A 21,380-nucleotide genomic window follows, 5' to 3' on the forward strand; every position below is an offset into this window, starting at 1 on the left:
GGAGACCCTAACAGTACCCCCCCCCCCCTCTGATGAGGGGTCAAAGAACCGCTACCACTGGGTTTATTGGGGAACTGCGAGAAGAAAGGGCGTAACAGTCTGGGGGCATGAAGATCACAACTGCGCACCCACGACCGCTCCTCCGGGCCATACCCCTTCCAGTGCACCAAAAATGACAGTCGACCCCGAACCATCTTGGAGTCAAGAATCCTTTCAACAACAAACTCCCTCTGGCCACGTATCAGAAGAGGGGAAGGTCTTCCACTGGAAGAAGGATTACTAATCGCCCATTTTAAAAGGGAACAATGAAATGTTTTATTGAAACCCAAAGAACGGGGTAGATCTAACTGAAATGCCACTGGATTGATAACCCTAGTGATCTTATAAGGACCGATGAACCGGGGACCTAACTTATGAGATGGCTGTCTCAACTTCAAATTCTTGGTAGACAACCAGACGAAGTCTCCTAATTTGAAGCTGCAGGGTCTTTTCCGCTTATCAAAAACCCTTTTGGTCACTAATGACACAGACACAAGGGCTTTCTTCACTTTAATTCAAATACCTCTAAGGACCGAAACCACAGAGGAACCACCAGGCGTGGAGTCCAGGGGGTCAAAAGAATTGGCCTTAGGATGATGCCCATACACACAAAGGAAGGGAGAGATCCCTGTAGCAGAGTGAGCCGCGTTGTTATAGGCAAACTCATGAGCAACCCAGTCAGTCTGACACTTGGAGACATAACACCTGAGGAATTGCTCCAAGGACTGGTTCACCCTTTCAGTCTGCCCATTAGACTGCGGATGGTAGCCTGACGACAAGCTGACAGAAATCTGGAGATCGGAACAAGATGCCCTCCAGAATTTGGCCACAAACTGGGATCCGCGGTCAGAGACCACATCAAGTGACAACCCATGGATGCGCACAACATGCAGCATAAATAATTCAGACAGGCGTCTGGCCGATGGCATCTCAACCAGTGGAACGAAGTGCGCCATCTTCGAAAACCTGTCAACGACAACCCAGATGGCTGTAATCCCCGAGGATTTGGGCAAGTCCACCACAAAATCCATTGAAATGTGGGTCCATGGCTTAGATGGAATAGAGAGTGGATGTAATGGGCCAACAGGAACCCCTCTAGGAGTCCTATTTCGGGCACAGATGTCACATGCCCGAACCCACTGATCGACATCCCTAGCCACCGAGGGCCACCACACCGCCCTAGATAGAAACTCCAGAGTTCTGGCAATACCCGTATGACCTGCCGACTTCTTGGCATGGAATTCCAGGAACATTCGCTATCTTAACCTAGGAGGCACAAACAAAAGACCTACCGGAAGGTCTGGAGGAGCCTGCTCCTGTGCTCTAAGGACTAATGACAAGAGGTCCTGGGTAATGCCCACTTTAATACATGATGGGGACACAATGGGCAATGGCTCCTCGGTGGTCTCCTGGATTGGAGCAAAACTCCGCGAGAGCGCATCAGCCTTGATGTTTTTTGACCCAGGGCGATATGTTATCAAAAAATTAAAGCGAGCAAAACACAAAAGCCCATCGTGCCTGCCTGGCATTGAGGTGCTTCGCTGACTCTATATATGCCAAATTCTTATGGTCGGTGAGAATTGAGACCACAAACTTAGCCCCCTCAAGCCAGTGTCTCCACTCCTCGAGTGCATCCTTAATGGCCAACAATTCCCGGTTACCCACGTCATAATTCATCTCGGCAGGCGAAAATTTACGGGAAAAGTAAGCACAGGGATGAAGGCGATTATCAGACACCCCCATCTGAGAGAGCACTGCCCCAATACCCATCTCAGAGGCATCCACCTCCACCACAAAAGGACGCTCTGGATCTGGGTGTCGCAGCACCTTGGCCGAGACAAATGCCCTTTTGAGATGGGCAAAAGCCGCTTTGGCCTCACAAGACCAGTGAGCAACGTCCGCCCCTTTCTTAGTAAATGCCACCAAGGGTGCCACTATAGACGAAAATCCAGCGATAAATCATCTATAAAAATTTGCAAAGCCCAGAAAACGCTGAAGCGCCTTCAAACTAGTGGGCTGCACCCAATCCAGGACTGCCTGTACCTTGGACCCTCCATTTGGAAACCTTCTGGGGAGATAATATATCCTAGAAATGCGATTTGCTGAACTTCAAATTCGCACTTCTCCAGCTTCGCCCCAAGCCGGTGGTCTCTGAGTTTCTGGAGGACTAAGCGTACATGCTTCCGATGTTCCTCCAGGGAATGGGAGAAGATTAGGATGTCATCTAAGTATACAACTAAGAATCTATTCAAATATTCCCTGAGCACATCGTTCATGAAGTCCTGGAAGACTGCCGGGGCATTACAGAGCCCAAAAGGCATCACCAAATATTCATAATGCCCTGAGTGGGTATTAAAGGCAGTCTTCCATTCATCCCCCTCTCTTATTTGGATTAGATTGTACGCACCGCGTAGGTCAGTCTTAGAAAAAATGGTGGCAGTACGAAGCTGGTCAAACAAGACCGAAATGAGAGGCAGTGGGTATGAGTTTTTAATCGTGATACGGTTCAATTCCCTGAAGTTGAGCAGGGTCGCAACGAACCATCCTTTTTACCCACGAAGAGGAACCCCGACCCAACTGGAGACTGTGAAGGTCTGATAAATCCCTTAGGCAAGTTCTCCTGAATGTACTCTGCCATAGCCTGAGTCTCAGGACGTGACAGGGAGTACAACCTGCTCTTGGGAAGCTTAGCATTCGGCAACAAATCAATGGCACAGTCATAGGGGTGATGGGGAGGTAGTACCTCTGCAACTTTTTTGGAGAACACGTCCGCAAAATCTGGATAACATCCTGGCAATCCTGGCAAACTTAGCTGCGAAAGCCTGACTGGAAGGCTCAAGCAACTCCTAAAACAATCAGTACCACGGACGCCACACTATTCTATTCTCCCTCCAGGGGAGTCGTGGATCTCCCCAGAGACCCAGTCAAATTGAGGATTGTGGGCCCTTAATCAGGGTAACCCCAACACCAATGGGGCAAAAGTACAGACAGTCACATAAAAGGACAATTTTTCAGAGTGTGTGGCTCCAATAAACAAAGAAATCTGGCTAGTGCAAGAGGTGATTTTACCCTGGGATAATGGTTCCCCGTTTAACCCACAAATCTCAATTTCCGATGCCAAGGGTACTAAGGGAACAGAGTGTTTCAGGGCGAATTGGCGGTCCATAAAAACCCCGTAGGCCCCACTGTCCACAAAGGCCTCAGTCTTGACAGTTTGACCGAGGATCTTCAAAGTCACCGGAATGATAAAAGTCTTCTTGGGAAATTCTGACTTCTGGCCTGACAGGATATTTCCCATCACCCTCAGGCCCTGAAGTTTTCTGGCTTTTCTGGGCATGATACTACCATATGACCTTTATTCCCACAGTACAAACACAACCCCTGCTTTCTCCTCCGTGTCTTCTCACGCGAGGAGAGGCGGGTAGCCCCAATCTGCATAGGCTCCTCGGAAAATTCCTCAGAGTCTGAGGTTCCCTTGGGAAAGATGGAAACCTCGGTCTCCCTTTCAAGCCTACGCTCTCTCAGCCGTCTATCCACCCGGATGGATAACTGCATGAGTTGATCCAAGTTATCAGGCAAGGGATATTGTACCAGTTGGTCTTTTATCTGGTTAGAAAGACCTCTTCAGTACTGGTGTCTCAGGGCTGGGTCATTCCACTGGGTATCATGGGCCAACCTCCGAAACTCCGTACAATAAACCTCAACTGGCCTTCGCCCTTGCTTAAGAACCGAAATCTGAGCCTCGGCTGAGGCCGTCTTGTCAGGGTCATCATACAACATGCCCAGTGCCGTAAAAAAAGCATCAACACTTTTAAGCGACGGACAGTCAGGCTGCAACCCATATGCCCAGACCTGTGGGTCTCCTTGTAGCAAGGAAATCACTATGCCCACCCGCTGAATCTCCGACCCAGAAGACTGAGGCCTAAGCTGGAAATATAGCTTGCAGCTCTCCTTGAAACAAAAGAACTGCGTGTGATCTCCAGAAAAACGATCCGGGAGATTTACTTTCGGCTCCTTAACCCCTGAGGGTACTGCTGCTGCGGGAGCTCCGCCAGCGGCCTGCGAGGTGTGCATTTTAATGGACAAATCATTAAATTGTCGAGTCAGGACCTGCACCTGATCGACCACTTGTTGCAAAGTATTTTGAGGGGTATGCTCCATATTCCCACAAAATTTCAACAGGAGTATTAGGCTGCTGAATATGTTATGCACACCAGTGCCAGCAGGAATGTACTGGTGTCTGAACGGAGAGGGATGCAAAACAAATGAACTCACAGACAGACTGGGGAATATGACATTACATACACAGAAGGTGATAGGGTAACAAAATAAACACAAAGTGAACAGAGAAGCCCAAAGGCTAAGAAACTGGGTGTCTCCCTAGTATTAGGAATGCTCAGATGTAAAGAAGCGAGATGTTGTGAATCAATACGTAGAGAACCCGAAATGCTGTTGCTAAGGGCAACAACAAAACCCTAAAGGGTTACCAACGGGTGTGGCAGTAAACTCCTTGGTCAGAGATGGAATAATAGACACAAGGAGAGACTCCACAATCCTAGTTCTTACTTGCAGTGCACTGGTTCAGCTTACTGCCACTAAACTGACACCTGAACACCTTGCACAGTGAGAAAGGATTTTGGCAGGCAAGTCTGAGAATACAGCCGCAAACTTGCTAGGTTCACAGAGTAGCAAAAGAACACAAGCAGGTTAAACGACTGACTCCAGTCTTACTGCTAGGTCTGGATTGGCAGAGTGTAGTACCAAATCCCAAGGCCTATTTGCAGTAAGCAACAAACAAATACAAAGTTACACAGTACTAGCTAACTTTCAGGAACTGACTAACCAACAAAGATTCAGCAGCATCTGCCTAACCTGAGAAGAGGGTTTATAAAGCAGGTGCTGTCCACGCCCCACTCAGACCTCACAGACTGTGAGCACAAAAACCAGCACCGGATCCCCTGCCGTGCACAGTGCCTGTAACCACTGCACAGCAAAAGACCCGAACCGGAGTATCAGCTACGCTCAGGTTACTCCGCTAGCACTTGTCTCCCGGTTGCCATGACGACGTGACAGCACAGAGCAGGAGACCCTAACACACACAGAGCACAGGTTCACTGTGGGTGGAACCAGACACCAACACAATCTTTATTTTCATGCTGAGAAAGTAAGTGTGGTGCCAGTATAAATGTGGCATGGGGCATGATCTGCTCCTGGACAGGCAGCCAAAAGGCAATGGCGATCAAGAGAAAAAAAAAATGGGTGAAGAGCTACAAAGTCCTTTATGTAAATAAAGGGCTCTACTCTGTCTCACGTTCCAAAGCTCTAAACATTGATTCCTACCACTTTGATGTCTAACTCAGTGGCACTGAGCTCCTGCTTTGCCTGCGCATCTCTCCTTATGGCATGCAGTCACTTTATCACCATCCCACAGTTTCTTTCAGATTCCGTGCGAGAGCACAGCCACTCAATGTGCTGACCACAGCATCCAATGGAATACCAACACTCCATATAAATGGGACTTTCAGAGCACTCACTATCTGCCATTGCAACATCGCTCCTCCTGAAGTCACAGCTCTACATTGTGCTTACTGATACACTGTATATGTTTAGTTCGATTCCATCTTTATCAGGTTCTGTTCAAGTCATTTATCTGGTTCCAATCTGGTCAGCTATTCAGTACTGGTCTGGTATCCTATCTTGTTCAAATACGATCATTTATCCAGTTCCAAAGTGGTCACCTATACTGTTTCAGTCCGGACACCTATCCGGTTCCAAGTTGGTCACCTATCTTGTTCCAAATGTTCATCTATCTGGCTCCAGTCTGGTCACCTATCCGATTCCAGTCCGGTTGTCAAGACAATTCAGTTATCTCCGACTCCAGTCTGGGTGCTATGTCAGTTACAGTTGTCTCCTATTCCAGCTTTATTACCTTCAACTTCAGACAAGTCATCTAATCTGCCTCACTCATTTGCTGCTACTATTATCACTCCTCATGAACTCTATACCAGTAAAATATAGTGATGTGCACCGGAAATTTTTTGGGTTTCGTGTTTTGGTTTTGGATTCGGTTCTGCGGCCGTGTTTTTGGATTCGGACGCATTTTGAAAAAACCTCCCTGAAAATTTTTTGTCGCATTCGGTTGTGTTTTGGATTCGGGTGTTTTTTTTACAAAAAACCTTCAAAAACAGCTTAAATCATAGAATTTGTGGGTCATTTTGATCCCATGGTATTATTAAACTCAATAACCATAATTTCCACTAATTTTCAGTCTATTCTGAACACCTCACACCTCACAATATTATTTATAGTCCTAAATTTGCACCGAGGTCGCTGGATGGCTAAGCTAAGCGACCCAAGTGGCCGACACAAACACCTGGCCCATCTAGGAGTGGCACTGCAGTGTCAGACAGGATGGCACTTCAAAATTTTTTCCCCAAACAGCACATGATGCAAAGAAAAAAAGAGGCGCAATGAGGTAGCTGTGTGACTAAGCTAAGCGACCCAAGTGGCCGACACCAACACCTGGCCCATCTAGGAGAGACACTGCAGTGTCAGACAGGGTGCCAGGTTTAAAAAATAGTCCCCAAACAGTACATGATGCAACGAAAAAAAGAGGTGCACCAAGGTCGCTGGATGGCTAAGCTAAGCGACAGAAGTGGCCGACACAAACACCTGGCCCATCTAGGAGTGGCACTGCAGTGTCAGACAGGATGGCACTTCCAAAAATTTTCCCCAAACAGCACATGATGCAAAGAAAAATAAAAAGAAAAAAGAGGTGCAAGATGGAATTGTCCTTGGGCGCTCCATCTCACCCATTTGTTGTATAAACAGGACATGCACACTTTAACAAACCCATCATTTCAGCGACAGGGTCTGCCACACAACTGTGACTGAAATGACTGGTTGGTTTGGGCCCCCACCAAAAAAGAAGCAATCTCTCCTTGTACAAACTGGCTCTACAGAGGCAAGATGTCCACCTCCTCCTCTTCCTCCGATTCCTCACCCCTTTCACTGTGTAAATCCCCCCTCCTCACAGATTATTAATTCGTCCCCACTGGAATCCACCATCTCAGGTACTCGTGTACATTCTGGAGGCAATTGCTGGTGAATGTCTCCACGGAGAAATTGATTATAATTCATTTTTATGAACATCATCTCCACATTTTATGGAAGTTACCTCGTACGCCGATTGTTGACAAGGTGAGTGGCTGAACTAAACACTCTTTCGGAGTACACACTGGAGGGGGGGCAACTTAGGTAAAATAATGCCAGTTTGTGCAAGGGCCTCCAAATTTCCTCTTTTTCCGGCCAGTATACGTACGGACTGTCTGACGTGCCTACTTGGATGCGGTCACTCATATAATCCTCCATCATTCTTTCAATGGTGACAGAATCATATGCAATGACAGTAGACGACATGTCAGTAATCGTTGGCAGGTCCTTCAGTCTGGATCACATGTCAGCACTCGCTCCAGACTGCCCTACATCACCGCCAGCAGGTGGGCTCGGAATTCTTAGCCTTTTCCTCGTACCCCCAGTGGCGGGAGAATGTGAAGGAGGAGTTGTTGACGGGTCACTTTCCGCTTGACTTGACAATTTTCTCACCAGCAGGTCTTTGAACCTCTGCAGACTTGTGTCTGCCGTAAAGAGAGATACAACGTAGGTTTTAAATCTAGGATCGAGCACGGTGGCCAAAATGTAGTGCTCTGATTTCAACAGATTGATCACCCGTGAATCCTGGTTAAGCAAATTAAGGTCTCTATCCATAAGTCCCACATGCCTAGCGGAATCGCTTTGTTTTAGCTCCTCCTTCAATCTCTCCAGCTTCTTCTGAAAAAGCCTGATGAGGGGAATGACCTGACTCAGGCTGGCAGTGTCTGAACTGACTTCACGTGTGGCAAGTTCAAAGGGTTGCAGAACCTTGCACAACGTTGAAATCATTCTCCACTGCACTTGAGTCAGGTGCATTCCCCCTCCTTTGCCTATATCGTAGGTAGCTGTATAGGCTTGAATGGCCTTTTGCTGTTCCTCCATCCTCTGAAGCATATAGAGGGTTGAATTCCACCTCGTTACCACCTCTTGCTTCAGATGATGGCAGGGCAGGTTCAGGAGTGTTTGCTGGTGCTCCAGTCTTTGGAACGTGGTGGCTGAATGCCGAAAGTGGCCCGCAATTCTTTGAGCCATCGACAGCATCTCTTGAACGCCCCTGTCATTTATGAAATAATTCTGCACCACCAAATTCAATGTATGTGCAAAACATGGGACGTGCTGGAATTTGCCCAGATGTAATGCACGCACAATATTGGTGGCATTGTCCGATGTCACAAATCCCCAGGAGATTCCAATTGGGTTAAGCCATTCTGCGATGATGTTCCTCAGTTTCCGTAAGAGGTTGTCAGCTGTGTGCCTCTTATGGAAAGCGGTGATACAAAGCGTAGCCTGCCTAGGAACGAGTTGGCGTTTGCGAGATGCTGCTACTGGTGCCGCCGCTGCTGTTCTTGCTGCGGGAGGCAATACATCTACCCAGTGGGCTGTCACAGTCATATAGTCCTGAGTCTGCCCTGCTCCACTTGTCCACATGTCCGTGGTTAAGTGGCCATTGGGTACAACTGCATTTTTTAGGACACTGGTGACTCTTTTTCTGAGGTCTGTGTACATTTTCGGTATCACCTGCCTATAGAAATGGAACCTAGATGATATTTGGTACCGGGGACACACTACCTCAATCGATTTTACAGTTCCCTGTGAATTAACGGTGGATACCGGAAACACGTTTCTCACCGCCCAGGCTGCCAAGGCCTGAGTTATCCGCTTTGCAGCAGGATGACTGCTGTGATATTTCAACTTCCTCGCAAAGGACTGTTGGACAGTCAGTTGCTTACTGGAAGCAGTACAGGTGGTCTTCCGACTTCCCCTCTGGGATGACGATTGACTCCCAGCAGCAGCAAAAGCAGCGCCAGCAGCAGTAGGCGTTACACTCAAGGATCCATCGGAGGAATCCCAGGCAGGAGAGGACTCGTCAGACTTGACAGTGACATGGCCTGCAGGACTATTGGCATTCCTGTCGAAGGAGGAAATTGACACTGAGGGAGTTTATTGGTGTGGTTTGCAGGAGCTTGGTTACAAGAGGAAGGGATTTAGTGGTCAGTGGACTGCTTCCGCTGTCACCCAAAGTTTTTGAACTAGTCACTGACTTATGATGAATGCGGTTCAGGTGACGTATAAGGGAGGATGTTTCTAGGTGGTTAACGTCCTTACCCCTACTTATTACAGCTTGACAAAGGCAACACACGGCTTGACACCAGTTGTCCGCATTTCTGTTGAAATAATTCCACACCGAAGAGGTGATTTCTTTTGTATTTTGACCAGGCATGTCAATAGCCATATTAGTCCCACGGACAACAGGTGTCTCCCCGGGTGCCTGACTTAAACAAACCACCTCACACATCAGAATCCTCCTTGTCAATTTCCTCCCCAGCGCCAGCAACACCCATATCCTCATCCTGGTGTACTTCAACACTGACATCTTCAATTTCACTATCAGGAACTGGACTGCGGGTGCTCCTTCCAGCACTTGCAGGGAGCGTGGAAATGGTGGAAGGCACCACCTCTTCCCGCCCAGTGTTGGGAAGTTCAGGCATAGCAACCGACACAATTGGACTCTCCTTGGGGAATTGTGATTTAGAAGAACGCACAGTTCTTTAAGTTTTCTAGCAGGAGGATGAGTACTTCCATCCTCATGTGAAGCTGAACCACTAGCCATGAACATAGGCCAGGCCCTCAGCCGTTCCTTGCGACTCCGTGTCGTAAAGGGCACATTGGCAAGTTTACGCTTCTCCTCAGACGATTTTGATTTAGATTTTTCGGTCATTTTACTGAGCTTTATTTTTTTGGATTGTACATGCTCTCTACTATGACATTGGGCATCGGCCTTGGCAGACGACGTTGATGGCATTTCATCGTCTCGGCCATGACTAGTGGCAGCAGCTTCAGCACGAGGTGGAAGTTAGTCTTGATCTTTCCCTATTTTACCCTCCACATTTTTGTTCTCCATTTTTTAATGTGTGGAATAATATGGCATTAATATATCAATAGCAATGGCCTACTACTATGTATACTGCGCACAACTGAAATGCACCACAGGTATGGATGGATAGTATACTTGACAACACAGAGGTAGGTAGAGCAGGGGCCTACTGTACCGTACTGCTATATATTATATACTGGTGGTCAGCAAACTGCAAAACTGAAATGCACCACAGGTATGGATGGATAGTATACTTGATGACACAGAGGTAGGTAGAGCAGTGGCCTACTGTGCCGTACTGCTATATATTATATACTGGTGGTCAGCAAACTATGCAAAACTGAAATGCACCACAGGTATGGATGGATAGTATACTTGACGACACAGAGGTAGGTAGAGCAGTGGCCTTCTGTACCATACTGCTATATATTATATACTGGTGGTCAGCAAACTGTGCAAAACTGAAATGCACCACAGGTATGGACGATAGTATACTTGACGACACAGAGGTAGGTAGAGCAGTGGCCTTCTGTACCGTACTGCTATATATTATATATTGGTGGTCAGCAAACTGTACAAAACTGAAATGCACCACAGGTATGGAAGGATAATATACTTGACGACACAGAGGTAGGTAGAGCAGTGGCCTACTGTACCGTACTGCTATATATTATATACTGGTGGTCAGCAAACTGTGCAAAACTGAAATGCACCACAGGTATGGATGGTATAGTATACTTGACGACACAGAGGTAGAGCAGTGGACTACTGTACCATACTGCTATATATATAGTTATACTGGTGGTCAGCAAAATTCTGCACTGTCCTCCTACTATATACTGCAATGCAGCACAGATATGGAGAGTTCTTCAGGCAGAGAACGTATAATACTGGTAGTCACTTGTCAGCAAAACTCTGCACTGTCCTCCCACTATATAATACTGCTGGTCCCCAGTCCCCACAATGAAGCAATTAGCACACTGAGCACAGATATTTGCAGCACACTGAGCACAGATATGGAGCGTTTACCAGGCACAGAACGTATAATATTGGTGGTCACTGGTCACTGGTCAGCAAAACCCTGCACTGTACTCCTCCTATATAATACTGGTGGACCCCAGTCCCCACAATAAAGCAGTGTGAGCACAGATATTTGCAGCACACTGAGCACAGATATGGAGTGTTTTTCAGGCAGATAACGTAGATATTTGCACTTCCAGCACACTGAGCACAGATATTTGCAGCACACTGAGCACAGATATTTGCAGCCCACTGAACATAGAAACTGAGAGGACGCCAGCTACGTCCTCTCACGATCATCTCCAATGCACGAGTGAATAATGGCGGCGATGCGTGGCTCCTTATATAGAATACGAATCTCGCGAGAATCCGACCGCAGGATGATGACGTTCGGGTGCGCCGGGTCAACCGAGCAAGGCGGGAGGATCCGAGTCTGCTCGGACCCGTGCAAAAAAAGGTGAAGTCCGGGGGGGGGTTCGGATCCTGAGGATTCAAACCCGCTCATCACTAGTAAAATAAAGTTTATTTTATTTCTCCTGCCCATGCCATCCAACTAACTACCATTTTAACACCTACGTTACTCTGAACATCCTATCACCCTGTGGTGCTAGCTTCTCATTCCAGGCATCACTGCTCCATGAGAAAGTGATGGATCAGACCACCAAGCTTCCTCCATTCTCCCTCCAAGCCTGATGGAGAGCCCATTAGACTTATGCCTTCAGCTTAGTAGTGCCAAAACTGGGTAGACCAGCCCAGGATCCTACAAATCTGTGTGTAGAATGTTAGAGTAGTATTAGAGTGTTATGGTATAAATAGCTTATTTTCATATTGTTTTTACCTAAGCCTGCAGGATGTCTTACATGTAATAAAGCAGTCTCTGTGATGTGTCAGTGAACAAGATTATCTAGCAGTTGTTGTGCAAAGTAACCATTAAGAATCAATAGTTTGTCAATAGTTTGTCATTTTTCTTTTGTATTGGGGAAACTTTGTCAGGAAAGGAGAACTTAAAGTCAAAGTATGGTAACAAATAAGACAGAATAGAGAACATGATTCATGCGAAGAGGATCTGTATTAGTTACGAAGAGTTAGGAGATATTGGTAAGGGGTATAAAGCAGGTGCTGTATATGGAAGGTAATTACAATATATTAAGATTAGAGTTTGGGAAGATGAATTTACTGTAGATACCATAGGTAACACTTTAATTGGATGTCACAGAGTACAGTGTTTTAATTTTTAGGGATCCTCATGAGCAATGGAGAAAGATGGAAGACAATGCGCCGCTTCTCTCTCATGACTATGAGGAATTTTGGCATGGGGAAGAGAAGCATTGAGGAGAGGATCCAGGAGGAGGCTCGGTGTCTTGGAGAAACATTTATGAAGAAAAAAGGTGGGTAGAGATAATGATAGTTGAAACAAAATTATTCATAAAGAGTATTCAATTCATGGATTTAGGTTATGCGGAAGGGTACACTTTGATGAGCACATGGATTTTCAGTGCCCATTTGGAGCTTTGCATGGTCGGGGAGAGTCTAATAGAGCAAGGGAGCTCATTCCAGTGAAGGGGGCTGCACAGATAAATTCTTGGATTTGCACATGGGATGCAGTAACCAGGGTAAAGGAAACCAGAATGGGTGGGAAGTAGTATGCAGGGAGGTGAGGTTGGAGATGTAGGGATCAGTAGAGTTAGAAAGGGCTTTGTATGTGAGGGTGAGGAGTTTGAAGAGGATTCTTTAGGGGAATGGGAGCCAGTGCAGGTTTTGTCGAAGGGGAAGTGGCAGATGTGGAGCAGCGAGAGAGGAAGCTAAGTCTAGCAGTGGAGTTGAGAACAGATCGAAGTGAAGTGTGATAGGAGCTTGGCAGGCCAGTGAGGAAAATGTTGCAAAATTTGAGCAGTGAGATGACCAGTGAGTGGATAATAAGTTTAGTTTTAGTCACACATAGGGGGTCATTCCGAGTTGTTCGCTCATTTCCAATTTTCGCAACGGAGCAATTAAGGCAAAAATGCGCATGCGCATGGTACGCAGTGCGCATGTGCTAAGTATTTTAGCACAAAACTTAGTAGATTTACTCACGGCCGAACAAAGATTTTTCATCGTTGAAGTGATCGGAGTGTGATTGACAGGAAGTGGGTGTTTCTAGGCGGAAACTGACCGTTTTCTGGGAGTGTGCGGAAAAACGCAGGCGTGCCAGGATAAAACGCAGGAGTGGCTGGAGAAATGGGGGAGTGCCTGGCCGAATGCAGGGCGTGTTTGTGACGTCAAACCAGGAACGAAACGGGCTGAGCTGATCGCAGTGTAGGAGTAGGTCTGGAGCTACACAGAAACTGATGATAATTATTTATTCGCAATTCTGCTAATCTTTCGTTCGCCAATCTGCTAAACTAAGATACAATCCCAGAGGGCGGCGGCCTAGCGTTTGCAATGCTGCTAAAAGCAGATGGCGAGCGAACAACTCAGAATGAGGGCCATAGTACCCTAACAACACCATTCTACGTTAAACCAATCAAAAACAAATGCAGTGTGAGTATAGTAATTATATTATCATATACATATCATACACAATCTGTCTGACTGTTGATTGGTGGAGTCCTAACCCTTTAAAGATGGTTTTTTAACCTTTTCCAGCCTGATGAGCATCAACAACTCTTCTTCTGAGGTTCTCAGAAATCTCCTTTGTTTGTTGCATGATACACTTCCACAAACATGTGTTGCGAATGTCAGACAGGTTGTCTACACCCGATTGTTATCCCATAGATTTAAAATACCTTCAAAATATCAGCTAAGCCTTACAGGTTTACATACTTTTGCCACTCACAGATGTGAATGGATCATCCATGTGATATTGGATCATTTTACACAATTAGAAAATGAGCATTAGTGTGGGTTAAAAAGCACAAAAGTGGTGGTGGAGTTTAGTCTTAGTGCCCAAAAGTTGCCATTCGTGGTCAATATCAACTGTACAAAATTTCTACCCTCTGAATTAATATCTTCTGTTCCGGCACGCACATCAAATTTTCAAATTTTTAGTGAAAATTTAGAAATTTATTGTTTTTGAAGTTTGGTCTGTCCAACCTCAAAGTTGGGCATGGAGGTCTTAATTGTGATCTGTGGGTCTCCCAATGCATGAATAAAAATTGTCGTGACCCGATAATCATTTGTGATTGGTGTGAAGCTAAATGCTGCACAAGACATGATTTCTTCAAAAATCCTCAGATTTTCACTACTTTTGCCATTTTTAATGACCTCTTTACACGTGTTTTCTGCTGTGGGTTGCCGAGGTGGTGTGTGAGGGGCTGCAAGGAAAAGCAGGGGACTTGCCCACCTTTCCAGGGGCCAGGAGTGTCACCCGATTTTTGGGAGCCTCCCAACCATTCTGGGATGGTAGGTATAGTAAGCAACAATTCACGTAATTAATTTAGGATTAATTCAACTATAACCACACAGAGCAGATGTTAATCTGCCAAAATAAATAATACAAAAATAACTGACTGGATTATAACATCTCCAATCCTCAATACATACCAGAAGTTAGTAGAATTCTGCCAAGGAGAACAGTGTGAGAAGTACCTTGAGCCTAATTTGAGTTGAACACAAGTGAAAATGCAGATGAAGCTTGTGATCTCAGCATACTGCACATGTGCCGATCCAGGCATACTCACACTGATAAAAATTGGACAGCTGGTTCAGATGGTTTTTTTGCACATAGCATGGGGTGGGTGAAAGTCCAGATAGTAATTTTGATGACTGCAGCTAATGATGTAAAACATACGGGATAGGTTTCCATATGCAGACCATCAGATCTTCAGCATATATAAATCTATGAGGGGCCCAAAATTGGTAGCTTGCCTAGGGCCCCATGAGGCCTGCACGTCCCTGAGGCATAGTGTCTACATCTGAACACCCTGTGCATGTGCTCAGAATTACTGAGGCATAGTGTCTACATCTGAACACATTGTGCATGTGCTCAGAATTACTGAGGCATAGTGTCTACATCTGAGCTCTCTGTGCAAGAGAACACAACCCATTTCCTGGACCCACCCACAACACTATCATAACATATCCATGTGGTGGATATTTTTTGCGTACACTTTGGGCCACCCCACGGTAACTGCCATTGCCATTACTATTCATTGTTATTGTGAATTTAAAAACTGACTTGGCTTCTTTACAAAACTGCAGGAACCCCATTCGACCCAGAATATCTACTGCAACTGGTGGCTTCCAATGTTATATGTTCCATTGTATTTGGTGAGAGATTTGACTACGAGGACAAGAAATTCCTGACCCTCTTGTCACACATCAGAGATTTTATCCACCTATTTACTTCCAGATATGGTCAGGTAAATATTAGGAAACATCTGAGAAACTGATGGAAGCATAAGACATAAACACAGAGTCGGCCCTAACCAATATGATGCCCTAGGCAAGATTTTGGCTGGTGCCCCCTAGCACCACTGCTGGTTCTGCCTCTGACCTTGCACCTCTTTCCCAGCACCATCACTCCTCACCCATAGCAGTCCTTATTTTGGGGTTTGTACCCCCTATATTTTAAATAGGAACAGTTCGCATATTTGGGGCACAGCCCAAAAAGGGGTGTGTTTTTGCTGGCAAGGGGCATGGCCACACAATAACCCCAATTCCAAAAACGCGACACAGTACTGCAACTTTATTCACATTTGATCACGCGATAGTGTCCATAATTCATATTACATCCCGCAGTAGTATCACTTTACCTTATAAACGTTACTCCTCACAGTAGAACCCCTTATTCACATTACATCACACTGAATTGCTCCTTATTCACATTACACCACACACTATTGCTCTTTATTCACATTAGACGACACAGTAGTGCCCTTTCTATATGCAACACCACATAGAAGAGCACCTTATGCACATAATACCACACAGTAATGCCCCTTACACATATGAGACACATTATTAATGTCCTTCAAAACATAATGTGCTTACACATTATGACAACCTTTTATTAATACCCTTTTACACATAATGTCCCTTACACATATGCCGCACATAATTAATGCCCTAATACACATAATGACACACATAGTGCCCCCTACACATTTTCTGCACATTGTTAGGGCCCCGATACACATAATGACACATACAGTAGTACCCTGTTACACATACTGTATGCCACACATTAGTAATGCCCTTATACACATAATGACACATATAGTGGCCCCTTATACATATGTTGCACATTATTAATGCATTTTTACATGGCACACATAATGGTCCTTACAATATTCTGAACACTACTGCACAACCAACCCACTCACATGCACACAGCACTCACACTGCCACTAACACTGTGACCTCTGCCTCTGCTTGGATACAGATGTGTAAAATAAATCTTGCCTCAATGCTAACGTCGGGATTTATTTTTAATATAAATGCATCTTATGTGCATTGTTATGTGGCTAGGATGCACAAGCAGATTCTGCTGATTACAATGATATACAGCATGCCTTTATACTGTGTGAGACTGTGGCTGTATCTGCATATGAAATGTTACACACAGAATATAGACATGCAGCATATCATTTTAATAAGCAGAAGCTGCTGATGCCCCTGGGCATATCAAATGCCCTAGGCAATTGCCTAGTTTGCCTATAGCTATGGCCGGCTCTGCATAAACATTCAGGATATCTATCTATCTATCTATCTATCTATCTATCTATCTATCTATCTATCTATCTAGAGAGAGAGAGAGAGAGAGAGAGAAAGTGTCAAAGAGAGAGACAGCATCTGGGGAGAGAGACAGTGACAGAGAGAGATATGGAGACAGAGTGTCAGGGGTAAGAGAGTGAGAGAGAGTGTCAGGGAGAGAGCAAGAGGCAGGGGCAGTGAGCAAGAGAAAGATAAGGAGGGGGAGTCAGCAGGAGAGAGAGGGGAGGGTAGTGAGCAGAAGAGAGAGAGGGTAGGGGAGTGAGCAAAATAGAGAAAGGGGGAGAGGGATGTGAGCAGGAAAGTGAGAGGAGAGAGGGAAGGAGATTGAGAAGGGCAGACAGAAGGGGAAGAGATAGAGAGTTGGAGTAAGCAGGAGAAAGGTGGGAGAGAGGGATGGGGAGTAAGCAGGAGAAAGTGAGAGGGGAGAGGGAGTCGGAGTGAGCAGGAGAGAGAGAGGGAGTCGGAGTGAGCAGGAGAGAGAGAGGGAGGGGAGTGAGCAGGTGAGAAAAAGGGTGGAGAGAGAGTGAGTGGGAGTGAGCAGGAGCGAGAGAGGTGGGGGAGAGGGAGGGGGTGAGCAGGAGAGAGGGGGGGGAGAGAGAGAAAAGATGAAGGGAGGGGGAGTGAGCAGGAGAGAGGGAGGGGGGAGAGAGGATGTGGGACTGAGCAGGAGAGAGAGCAGTGGGGGAGAGGGTGGAGTGAGGAGGAGAGAGGAAAGAGGGGGTAGTGAGCAGGAGAGATAGGGTAAGAGTGGGAATGAGCAGGAAAGATATTGAGGAGATTGGGGAGAGAGGGAAGAGAGAGGGAGGGGCAGTGAGCAGGAGAGAGAGGGAAAGAGTGGGAATGAGCAGGAGAGAGATTGGGGAGATAGAGAAAATAGAGGGAGGGGCAGTGAGCAGGAGAGAGAGGGAAAGAGTGGGAGTGAGCAGGAGAGAGATTGAGGAGATTGGGGAGAGAGGGAAGAGAGAGGGAGGGGCAGTGAGCAGGAGAGAGAGGGAAAGAGTGGGAGTGAGCAGGAGAGAGATTGGGGAGATAGAGAAAATAGAGGGAGGGGCAGTGAGCAGGAGAGAGAGGGAAAGAGTGGGAGTGAGCAGGAGAGAGATTGGGGAGATAGAGAAAATAGAGGGAGGGGGAGTGAGCAAGAGAGCGGAAGGAAGAATGAGCAGGAGAGACAGAGAAAGGAGTAAGCAGGAGAGAGAGAGATGAAAAAGGGGGAGAGTGAGGGAGTGGGATTGATCAGATGGGAGATGGGAGAGTAAGCAGGAGAACACATTACATGATTACTGGGGATCCGGTCTGAAGATCGACAGTGTCTAGGTCAACAATGTTTAGGTCGACCACTATAGGTCGACAGTCACTAGGTCGACATGGATGGAAGGTCGACAGGGTTTCTAGGTCGATATGTGCTAGGTCGACAGTGCTAAAGATCGACATGAGTTTTTTTTTTAAAAAAATTGGGGGGGGGGATTTTTTCATACTTAACGATCCATGTAGACTACGATTGGAACGGTAAAGTGTGCCGAGCGAAGCGGTAGCGGAGCGAAGGCACCATGCCCGAAGCACGGCGAGCGAAGCGAGCCATGTGAGGGGATGCAGTGCACTAATTTGGGGTCCCGGTCACTTTACAAAGAAAACGACACACACAAAAAAAAAATTCCTCATGTCGACCTTTAGACCTGTCGACCTAGCACATGTCGACCTAGAAACCCTGTCGACCTTCCATCCATGTCGACCTAGTGGCTGTCGACCTATAGTGGTCGACCTAAACATTGTCCACCTAGACACTGCCGATTTGATGAACCACACCCGATTACTGCACACTGTACTGGCCTATGATGGGGGTGGGCACTTCATGGCATTAGGCCCTGGCCTCTAAATACCCATGAATAGTGGCAGCGCACTCCCTGCTGACGGCCAGATAGGAGCCGGGATGGGTTGGGACAGTGTTAGTCGTTGTGTGGCTACATCTCCCACACCGCTATATCTCCCAAGGCTGTTCTGTCTTGCGGCCGGGGGTGAAGGGGAGCTGCGGACTTTGAATGTAGGCTATGGCAGGGTGCAGGGGGGGTGCAGGCCATATAAGCAGTCAGGGCCCCATAGCAGCTGCACCCCCTGCATGCTCTGTAGTTATGCCACTGGCCTGAATGTATGTTTTGGGGCATTGTCTTGGTGTTTGATGAACCTTTGACCAACTAAGCATAGACCAGACAGTACTGCATGGCACAACAAAATGCTCTTTATCCCTTTTGGCATACCTCCTAACTGTTCCGAATTTCATGGGACAGTCCTGTTTTTATGGAATGTCCCGCTGCTCCTGCACTTGCTGCCCTGCTTAGCAGAGCAGCTGTGAATAGAACAGCATCTATTCATGAGAGAGAGAGGGACTGCGGACATGGCAGCAGCTCACACAGTTCTGGCCGTGCCCCCATAGTGACGCAAAATGGTGGCATGGCTCAAGAAGCAGTTTTCCAGCAAAGCCACACCCATTTACATAAACCACACCCCTTTTTCACCACAGGAGGAAGTCCCTAATTTACTCTTGTAGATGTTGGGAGGTATGCTTTTAGTTCTGAGTGCCAGTCACTTTGTGTAAGTTGTAGACTGGGGATCAAGCAAAAGAATCTATCAACATCTGCTTCTTCCTCTATGTTTGATAAATGCAGTCATAGGGGTTTAATAAGCAGCAACTTTTAAAAGCTGACACTTTCTGGAATGTTTATGCTCAAAGTTTTAAAGGACAATGTGGGCTGCTAATAAACCATTGTCCTCATAGGCGTGCGCACAGGGGGTGCCTGGTGTTCACAGGCACCCCCTAATGTCTGGCACCCCCACAAGCCACGTCTGCTGCAGCAGTCAGTGAGCATCGCCCCGGCACTGACCCAGTGCTGCTCATTTCCGCACTGTGCCTCCCCCACTGCTGTGCCCACCGCCCAGTGTGGATGATATACAGCATATACGCCGCACGGGGTGGAGGGTGACGACTGACGTCCGCACTCTCAATCAACTGTGTGCCCTGCTAACGCCACAGCCAAGGAGGACTCGGAGCTGCCGCCAGAGCTAAGGACATACTTAGCATGGCACTGACTTCATCAGAGAGTGAGACTCAGTGTTACATTATTTTTTACATATATACTATATACTGGATGATCCACGCATTCAGTAGTTTCCTGAATGCACCTATAGTCTATAGGTGCACTGAGGAAACTACTGAATGCTTGCCTCAACTTATATATATATATATATATATATAAAAAACAATCCAAAATTTGTCACTCCTCGGATTCACACCAATCATAATCTTTACCGGGTGTCTTCCATGAAGGATGCCCTGCACGGACGCGTCCCCATATACTCTGCAACTCTGCAGCACTCCGATGAATTTTCAGCCGGTGCGCCATCGAGCTGCAGGGTATGTATATATATAATATATATTTGGCTCATACCGTGTGCTGTAATGTGAATTTCAGTTCAATTTTGGCTCATACCATGTATTGTAATGTGAATTTCGGCTTATACCATGTGATGTTATGTGAATTTCAGCTCATACCATGTGGCGTAATGTGAATTTCAGCTTATACTGTGTGGTGTATTGTGATTTTTGGCCCATACCGTGTGGCATAATGTGAATTCCGGTCATACTGTATGGCATAATGTGAATAAGGGGCAGTACTGTCAGTTGCTGGTGAGCATGGAGACATGTGTAAAAGTGCTGGTGTCCTGCGGAGGGGGGCTGATGCCGTAGAAAGAGGCAGATGTGGCTGTGATGGCATATGTGTACATTTAAAAATGTACTTGTGGTATATTAAAACTCAAATGTTTGGCCCCCTAAATCTCCCGTACTTTTCAGAGTAGCCAACTCAAAATCAGGCTGTACTTGCTGGGAGTTCAAGGGAGGGTGGTGTGTGTGTGTGTGTGTGTGTGTGTGTGTGTGTGTGTGTGTGTGTGTGTGTGTGTGTGTGTGAGTGTGTGTGGTGGGGGGGGGGGAATGCATATGCACCTAGGCTCACCACTCTCTAGTTCCACCATTGTGTCAGGGATAGGTTGGGGAAGGGTAAGCAGTGAAATGGTACAGCGGCAGCTAGGACTCGGGGTTATGCCATAGCGGACAGTCAGTATCAGCCGGTGGTCGCACCATTATGTTTCATTTTATTTCTCTGGGATGTATTATATCTACTTTATTATTAGGAAGTAGGAACTAGGGAGAAATTAGATTAATCCATGTGATTTTACCTAGAGAATGTAAAATAGTGCTAGACATGCCCAAAAGGCAGTGCTAGACACGCCCCACCTGCAGTGCACCCTCTAATAAAAATAGCTGCGCACGCGTATGACTGCCATTTTAAATGTAAGTCTTAAACATGCCGGGATACGGAAACATAGATTGGACATCCGGGACAACAGGACAACTTTCAATTGGATCCGAACCAGCCCTCACCATCTTCCAGTTATCCAGAGGAGTCCTAGAGAGGCACCATCCAATTACCGCACTGCATGAGGTACTCACCATTTATGGGGCACTGTATTCAGTCCTCTAGCGGCATTTGGAATTTGTATTGGACTCTCTAAATACCATCTAAAAGGGACTCTCCACAGTGGATTATAA

At 46.5% G+C, this 21,380-nt stretch overlaps 1 protein-coding gene across 1 annotated transcript in view; it reads left to right on the forward strand.

Moving 5' to 3' along the window:
- LOC134949312 (cytochrome P450 2A4-like) overlaps positions 1–21,380 on the forward strand; it is a 77,944-nt gene that overhangs the window by 20,387 nt on the left and 36,177 nt on the right. Inside the window, exons 3-4 of the mRNA XM_063937810.1 lie at positions 12,325–12,474; positions 15,266–15,426. Coding sequence (XP_063793880.1) covers positions 12,325–12,474; positions 15,266–15,426 — 311 coding nt within the window. The remainder of the gene's footprint in view (positions 1–12,324; positions 12,475–15,265; positions 15,427–21,380) is intronic.

Source organism: Pseudophryne corroboree, chromosome 8 (genome assembly GCF_028390025.1).
Source record: "Pseudophryne corroboree isolate aPseCor3 chromosome 8, aPseCor3.hap2, whole genome shotgun sequence".
Taxonomy (NCBI): domain Eukaryota; kingdom Metazoa; phylum Chordata; class Amphibia; order Anura; family Myobatrachidae; genus Pseudophryne; species Pseudophryne corroboree.